Here is a 9,385-nt window from a genome sequence, read left to right on the forward strand (position 1 = left end):
TTATAAAGGCCTGACAGGAGAAATCTTGTCATTTGTACTATGAAGATCAGGACAAAAATGAAAATCTCTTTCGAGCGAAGGGGAGAGTGTATGACTGTAAATGAAAGCAATAACAGATGGTCTGAGTATCGCAGCAAAGTGTGATATGAAAGAGGATGAGACGGTGGGGTATGTGATGCTGGAGTGTGTGATGAGATTATGAGGGATGAAATGATGCAAGTAGTGCTGAGGGGATTGAGGAATGTCAGAGTGAAGACAGGAAGGGAATGAATAGTGTTACTGCTGGAGCCGTATGGAGAGACGAATGAAATAATGATTGAGGCTGTGAAGGAGTTCCTAGAGAAAATGTAGTGTCCTAGATGTAGGGAATCGTGGTGTGAAAGATACTGTTTGTTTTTCTTTTTGCTTCATTACCTCCAAGGAATGGTAAGATGCTTGATAACTTTGTGAATGAGATGGACTTAAAGAACCTGAATGAGACACCGGCAAAAGGACGAGGAATTAGTGGTGTAAAGGATACTGTTTGTTTTTCTGTTTGCCCTTTCTTTCCACCCTACAGAAACTACCGATAAAAAAACCTGACATCCTGAACCAACTGTAGAATCAAGATCAAGATCAAAACCATAATCAAGATTAAGATCATCAGTAGTGACCAGCATTAAAATAAAATAAAAAATAAATAAATAAATAAGTAAATAAAAATAAATAAAAGCGCCGTTGCAAACAAAGTAAACTTTGTAAAGGTTGTACTGTGACAGTGTACCCCGGGATATCCGAGTGATCTTATCTGACGTCTGGTCTGCTTTCTCGGCAACATAGACGTATCTCATTCTTCATCTTAAGGAAACACACAGGGAAAAACAAAACAAAACAAAACAAATGTTTACTAGAGAGATAGATTTTGAATCTGTGGGTCGAAGTCTTCAACTGAAGCAAGAAGTAGAAGGAGATGTTGGATGTGTGGTGTGGGATGCAGCCATCGTCCTGGCAAAGTACTTGGAAGTTAGAGAAAAAGGTAGGTACCATATTAAGCACGGTTACCATCTAAAGCTCCCATTTACGAAGATAAAGACAGACTTTACTGTCAGGTTTGCTCCATTTACAAAATGGATAAATTAAGTTAATTTTGCCTTACAATTTTTCATTTAGTTCAAAAGTATGATTTCCAGGACGAGTTAAGAGGAATTCACATCTACATGTACTTATCACTCGTCATTTTTCAACAGGCAAAAGAAAACTCCTAAAGGGATCAAGTGTGGTTGAGCTAGGAGCTGGGACTGGGTGTGTTGGTCTTGCTGCAGCCCTCTTAGGGTATGTCCATTAGTCATCTAATACTTGTGATGCATACTTATACATAAAGATCTAGATATCTACATACCAGGCTGGCAAACACACACGGGGTGGCCCAGACAAGGCACCAGATATTCACACACACACACACACACACACACACACATCATTCACACTCAACCCTATTGGCTCCTGATGGGAAGGGACAGTGTTGTGGCCCACCATACAACACCCAGGCACGGCAGTTATCACCCACAAAATGTGATCTGAGTGGAAGCTGAGACATACCACAGGGAGCAGAGTTAAGTGTGCACCCAAAATGATAATGCAAAAGACAGTCATCCTGAGAATAGTGTTGTGTTATTGGGAGTTGGTAGATGACACTTGCAGTGCTTTCAATGAGCAATGTGTTCATGACTACCACCCAGCATCTCACCACCTGCACATCCCAGACTTCCCTGGTGTGTTGCCTGTTCTGAGTAACCTGCTCACCTTTAGTGACTTGCTGCAAATTATACTTTTATATTTAGTAAATCTTATTGATTGGTAAGCAGAGTATTGTCACACAATTATAATGTGAGTGTTTTTAATCATGGAACTTCATGAATATTCTCATTCATGTATTTTTGGTATGTCTCACTGGTATACTTCTTTATGTCATCAATGGCCAATTAGGTGAAAAGGAGCGGAGCTTAAATGGCAAAAAGAGTAGTTTCTCAGTGCAAATTTACCCTTGTAATTTGAACGGAGTGGTATACAGTTAGACACTCAATGCTGATATCAACAACTGTTAGCTTGCCATCACATTAACTGTACAATTTATCCAACTTATGCTTTATAGATGCTTTTTTTTTTTTTTTTCATACTTGACAATTTATCATCAAAATTTTTTGAAATGAACTAAGCATCATGTTTGCTTTTTATTTGTATAGTTAGCCACTGTGCACTATTCTTTCTTGTTAGGTCACTGCTAATTACTATGAAACTTTATTTTGCTTAATATTATTGAGCTTGTGGTATTTAGAATTAGAATTTTAATCACTATTATACACAACAGTGCATTTATCTACCTTTAAAGATATCTAACATTTCTCATTCCAGTTTACTAGGTTGCTTAGATCTATCAGACCTACAGTCTTCAGCAGTATCATTTACCACACAATTTTACATTGGCTGCAAAAGTTAAAGGTTCACTCCAGACCCAGCATGAGTGATGGTGGCTTTAACTGCAGCATATTGTTGCAATGCATTATTAGATCAAATTTTATTTCAGGGCCTCCCATGTCACCTTAACAGACTTGCCTGAGCTGCTGCCACTGCTAAAGATCAATTGCGCTCAGAACACACCAAATATTCATGGTGTGGCAGAGGTGCAACAACTGACCTGGGGCAACACTCATCAAATACAAGCCATTGAAGTACCTGATGTCATCCTTCTGGCTGACTGTATTTATTATGGTGAGGTTGGTACTATTTGGACTTTTGGAAACTATGATGGTCTCTTTTGGTATGTGTGGCCATACTCAGTGGATTTACAATGTATGCTTGCTGGGCAAAGCTTCTGACTTAGTTGTAATGTGTTTGGGATTTCAGTATTGTACTTGAGTGTTTATACACTGCTAACATTACTCAGTCAGTCTGTCTCACTTTTGATGGCAGTAAGGTCTCATCTTTGTGATTTAGTAAAAACAACTTAATGTGAATGGTAGATATTCCTCCTCCACCCCTCAAAAAAAAAAAAAATAAAATAAATAAATAAATAAAAATAAATAAAATGAAAAAAAAAATCTAGAAAAATTATATATATATATATATATATATATATATATATATATATATATATATATATATATATATATATATATATATATATATATATATATATATATATATATATATATATATATATATATATATATATATATTTTTTTTTTCCTATTATTTTCTAATATATTCTATTATTTTATTAAAGATCCATAAAAAATTGTGGCCATGTTGTCTAAAACTCCTTTCATAAGTGAGGCAACATTCTGAGACAAGAGCATGCAATCAGTGAATACCTGAACTACTATCCACCTCCTTTCTTGCCAGCTAATCATTAATGTCTTCCTTTACAGTCCTTGGAGCCTCTTGTGTCTACTGTGAGATCTCTGAGCAGCAGCACCACCACTGTCATCATGAGTTATGAACTGCGCACTGATGGAAACAAGCCTGAGTTGCAGAGGAAATTTTTTGACTTGATGGAAGAATATTTCACAAAAGAAAGAATTCCTGAGCAAGAACATCACAGCACATACAGAAGTGAAGATATTTTAATATATGAGTTTAGAAAAAAATAACATTGATACACTTTAAATAAAAATTATTCTCATGGATTAGTTGGATCAGGTATTGTGAAAGGTAATGATAAAATTCTTAAAGGTTTAATGAAGTTGATTAGTTGCTCATACACACATTTTCTTGCATTTGAAGACAGGCTATAATAGAACTTTAAAAGAAGATAGGAACAGGGGAGGCAGTTGTGAACAGACATTCATGTGTTGCTAGCCAACATCTTTGGAGCACTTAACATTCTGCAGAAGGTTTACGCAAGTATAGGTACTCGTCCAGATTGACAATATCAACAATGTTCTACACTGTCCGGATTAATAAGCAAAAACAAAATCTGTTTGTGTTTACTGTTCAAGCAGCCACCAGTGTGCTTAGTGGATCATCACTATTGTTCATTTCATAAGGCTCTGCTAACCTACTGACTGTTCTCCATTCTGCATGTTTTAGTTGATCTGTCCAGGCTGATACCTGGACAGTCCTTAACAAATATTTATTCTGGGTAGCAACTGGCAGAACAAACTTACAGTGAATAATACAAATAATGGTGACTAAGCATCAACTTCAGTCTGAGCTGCCTAGATGACATCACAGTTCCTTGTCTTCCTGCCAAAACTCATCCCACCACTCAGTGCTCATGTGGCTGCCATCCCATCACTTGGTGCTCATGTGGCTGCCCTGAGAAGACATGATTGAATTTTTTTACTGAATGTCTCATGATTTTTCACCTGGGTGAATGGTTTTGTTTTTTTACAAATATTATGGGGTAAGTAAAGCAATTAATACCTGACACTATTTCAGTGGTCATTAGTCTGAAGACTGGTATTAAACAGACCAGGGAAACAGCAGACCAAGTTGAGATAAATGATTGCACTGTGAGACAATATATCAGACTGGTTTAAAAATGTCCTGAGATGAAAGGATTATGCAGTGATAAGAAAAGGAATCATTGATTGATTTCTTTGTAGATTTGTCAGATTTTATCTATTTTTTCTGAATATGTGTTTTAATGTAATTTTGTTTTTGAGATGTGGTATGTATGTATGAAAGTGGGAAACAGGCAGTCACCCAAACTGACTATGCCTTGCATCTTAAAAACCTCCATACTGTATTGTACCTTGTGGTGGGGTGAGTTCACTGCCAATCATATTATTGAATTTCTCTACTAATCTCATTCTGAAAAGAATAAAAACAGAAGTACTAGTTATCATCTTGTCTTCATAACACTTGTGAAAATTTTCATAATAGTTGCAGAGGTGGCTGGAAGGCCAAAATTGCTGTAGAAGAGGTAGTGATGTGGCCTTGGGGGATGTTGATGGCACCTGTGTATTGTCATGTCTAGTTGTGAATGAAGCATGGTAATAAAGGTGGTAAGGAAACCTGGGCCAAATCAGGAACACTGTTTATTCTCTAACGTTTTGACAGGAAAGTCTTCTTCAGAGAGTAACAAACACGGAAAGACTGGATATATATATATATATATATATATATATATATATATATATATATATATATATATATATATATACTGTTGTGGCAGAGCACCTGGCTGGACGTCTGACAGGTGAGTGCGCTGATTGGTCCATGAGGATGAGTTTGGCCGCAGCCCGGGAGAGGCTCACAAAACCTCCTCTATGGTTAGCGGCCTCTTGTTACTATGTAGGCGACATTCACCAACTTCTTCCTCTCCTACATAGTGACAAGAGAGGCCACTAACCATAGAGAAGGTTTCGTGAGCCTCTCCTGGGCTGCGGCCAAACTCATTCTCGTGGACCATTCAGCGCGCTTGTCAGTCAGACGTCCAGCCAGGTGATCTGCCACAATGGTACATATACAGCCAGTCTTTCAGTGTCTGTTACTCTCTGAAGAAGACTTTCCTGTCAAAACGTTTGAGAATAAACAGTTATTCAGCCCAGGTTTCCTTACCACCTTTACACTCATTTGTCTTGCTCCTACACAAGCATGGTAGTGTTATTCTGAGTGTACATAAGTGTATGAGTTAGCATAGAATTTTACCTGTATTAGCTAGGATAGTGTGTGTGTGTGTGTGTGTGTGTGTGTGTGTGTGTGTGTGTGTGTGTGTGTGTGTGTGTGAGTGAATTAATGTGCTTATAAGTTGTGTGTCAACAATGTCTGAGATGAGTTTCTAGTGTGACCATGAGTGCACTGCAAGTTAGTTTGCTTGAGACCCCAGACAGGAGAGGAGTCTGCTTTGTAGCCCCACACAGGAAGGATGTATTAAATAAACTGGATGAGGATTAGCTGTGATTTTTCCCTACCAACACCCTCCTTTGCCTGCTTGTGAGTTGATAAGAGCTTGGTAAACCCATGAGGTTCCTGGACACCAGACCCATGTAACTTGGTAAGGCAACCACTGTGATATTTGGCTGTTAATCCTGACAAGAAGTGACACAGCTGAGGTAGTGTCAGTGGCTGAGTGAATCTGGATTTTGTAACAGTATATAATTTTATTTTATTTATTTTTTTTTCTACTCAATTAGATCATGGACAGTGATTCCATATTGCAGCGGTCAGTGGAACTTCTGAGACACTTTCCAACTTTACCTCCAGGCAAGTGGAAAAATATAATGAGACAGTTTACTTGATACCTCAAGTACTTCACTCTGCCTTACACTTATTGAAACAATATTCATGTTAATTTAATATGCTCAATAGTAGGAATATGCACTGTGTCTTTTGTTGCAAATGGTGTGAGGAACAAGACACTGGGTGACATGCCTTCATTCTCTCCATCCATCTCACCATGTTTACCTAGCATTGTGAGTAACAGTATTATTATTATGTGTGCATATCTTAATCTTTCATAGTGTTCCATACCATTTGATGGGTATGGCTAATTGATACACATTTAGATAATAATTTTTCTATGTAGCTTTAGTTTCCATATTGTTGATAAATAATATAACACTGCAAAGGGCAGCACAACACACTACAAGGTGCAGTGTGGCAGAGATGCTACAAGGTACACAAAATACTGCATAGTGCATGTCATTCGTCATTCTTGATGTACCTTTCCTGGTGTCTGCCATATGCTGGTGTATATTTACATGTTCAACAGGGGGAAATCTACCATCATGCCTGAACATTTTCTTTCTTCTTGCTGGAATTTAGATAGCAGGGATGCATAGTTGTGATGAAACACTGCACATATCTCTAGGTATTATAATAATGCCACAGCATTTTTTTTTGGCATTCTTTTTATTCCATGTTTGTGTTGAGAGAGAGTGAGCATCACGAAGGGTGTTGGAGGGAGTGAAGGTGTTGCTTTCTTCCCTCAAGTACAATACTCAAAGCATAGTCAAAAGTTAGTTATGTATACATTATGTATTATGACACATACCAGGTTTTATTAGGACTGGCTTAGTAGTTATTGAGAAACAATATACAAAATATACTCCTTTTTGCAGGTTACCCATCAACTCTACCCAGCAGTGATCAAACCTGTATCATATAAAACTAAAAAATTGTGCTATCATATAAGTTTCATTGCAACTGGTCATGCAGTTCCCGAGATATGGGGCTGTGGATAGAATATTGGTTGGGCTGAGCCAGCTCACTGAAAAACAAGATCCACCAACTTCATACATCATGCCACTTGTAATAACATTGATTATGTCCCTATACAGTAGATATCCATGGTGTCTCTGAAGGCAGTCAACTTCGACTAGACTTTTAACTAACACAGCTAACCATGTCTGGTGTGTCATAGTGCAAGCTGACCCATTGTAACCAAAAACAGGAAACAGTCTTAGCCCACAGCTCTCTCAGACACACTTGCCAAACTCTCACTTTCTTATCAACATTAACCTCCCCATTCTGCTTAAACTGCCTTTATTCACTAAATAAAAGTTGCCTATTTCTTGACTGCTTTCCTATTTCTTGTTTCTCATATGTCTCTCATGCTTCCCACATCTAGACAACTTGTGTAACTTGCAAATCCCTTTGGTCAACACAATGCATAGTATGGAAATTGTTCAATTGAGAGAGGTATGTGGAGTGACAAGATGAAATGGTGAGGGAAATGAAAATATGTATGAGGTAGAGTATGATCACCTGTGCACATGGACTGGTGAGGAGTGATGGAATGAATGAAAAGGGATGCACTGAAATGGTATGGCCATACTGAAAGGATGAAGTGTGAAGAATCTGTTAGGAAAGTGTGTGCCTTCTCCTCCTAATAGAAGGCTACATGGAAATGGAAGAACAACGTACAAGAGTATGTGTGAAAAAGGTGCCAGTAGAGCACTTCAACATGCAAAGAGCATTTGGATACAGAGAAGTGAAGCCTTCAGGATGCTCCTTGGGGCAGTGATATAATTTTTGTCTATACTAGACATGGTTTTCTCCTAATATTTATGATGTTTAGTGATATACTTTTTATTCCCAAGGTTTCAAATGGTTGTATTTAAAAGGTATTTAAATCATACACTTAAACACAATGATATTAAAATATACTAACCTGTAAGCCACAGAGGAGGATATTCATATGTGGAAGCTAAATAAAATGTAAAAATGTATAAAACTTACTCTTATCAATATTAATGACAAAATAGTTTATTTTTACATTAAATTTATTAATGCTGTGCTTGAATCAACATAGTTAACATATGACATATACACATCTTCATATAAACTGCATAAACAATCTTAAGACTGTATCAAGAAAATAATTTATGAACAATAAAATCATCCCCCCCAAAAAATGCTTAAATTACTGAGTATCCTTATTGATAAAACAATGATTTAAACTATGCATGGAAAATCTACTTTGCGAATTTGATCAATGCACAACAAATCTGAACCCCGTTTGATGTATGTATGTAGCAAAGAACATGGAAATACAAACTACCACTATAAGCATCCTAAAAACTGTTTTAAAAAGAAAAGACTTTCATGCAATTGAAAGCCCATGTATCCAATGTAAAGCTATACCAAAATGTAAAAAAGCTGACATGTATACATTTCACCATAAGCTTATTACAAACATTTCAAGAGTATGTTTCATATAAGTGGAAGTGATCCTACAATATCTATGTGAACATACAGATATATTTCTTTAAAAAAATGTACTATATTTTTTACTTATTATTGAGATGAGATATATATATATATATCTATCTTTGGCAACATGCATAACTAGAATTCTCAATAAAGTAACATTCTGAAGCTTATTCAATATAGTAAAACCTTCCTATTTTGGAATTGATGTGGTAATCTTAAATCTCTTGAGCATCTAAACTGATTTTCTCTTTTCCATAAAATATCCTGTTAATGTACAAAAACAAAAGACACATCTGACTCAACAAAGATGCCTTACACAATAACAACTGCTGCAGCAATTCATTTGCTGCTATACCGACTCATACTCTGAATCATCACATAAACAACAGTAGAAAACTACCCATGTTGTGGCATCTCAACACCACAAATGGCTACAGTATGGTATACCACAATGAAAGTTGCATGGACACAAGCTACACTTAAGGATACACAAGTGAAAACTATACTGATCAAGAATCACAAATTCTATCCTTGCACAGCAAGCTCTTCTAGCATACCACTGCCATCACCTGTTAGTTATTTCCTTAGTCTCTCTTAGAAAAGAATGTAGTAAATTCACACATTGCAATGTCTGGCTGGCCACTCACTTCATACTTCCCACACACATGCATTCATGGATGAAGGACTACTCCTAAACATGTACAACACACACAGTTGCATGGTATAAGAAACTTGTTTTGCTTTG

General features: G+C 36.9%; 1 protein-coding gene across 2 annotated transcripts; it reads left to right on the forward strand.

Annotated features, from left to right (window-relative positions):
* Positions 1–734: 734 nt before the first annotated feature.
* Positions 735–4,825, forward strand: LOC135101240 (protein N-lysine methyltransferase METTL21D-like). 2 transcript variants are annotated; one of them, XM_064004916.1, is made up of 4 exons: positions 735–1,015; positions 1,227–1,311; positions 2,564–2,748; positions 3,408–4,825. In XM_064004916.1, the coding sequence occupies exons 1-4, from the start codon at positions 880–882 to the stop codon at positions 3,476–3,478; spliced, it is 477 nt and encodes a 158-aa protein (XP_063860986.1). In that variant the 5' UTR covers positions 735–879; the 3' UTR covers positions 3,479–4,825. The 2 variants fall into 2 exon arrangements, with proteins under 2 accessions (XP_063860986.1, XP_063860985.1); XM_064004915.1 differs by having other exon boundaries at positions 2,564–2,753; positions 3,408–3,773.
* Positions 4,826–9,385: the final 4,560 nt, after the last annotated feature.

Source organism: Scylla paramamosain, chromosome 6 (genome assembly GCF_035594125.1).
Source record: "Scylla paramamosain isolate STU-SP2022 chromosome 6, ASM3559412v1, whole genome shotgun sequence".
Classification (NCBI taxonomy): domain Eukaryota; kingdom Metazoa; phylum Arthropoda; class Malacostraca; order Decapoda; family Portunidae; genus Scylla; species Scylla paramamosain.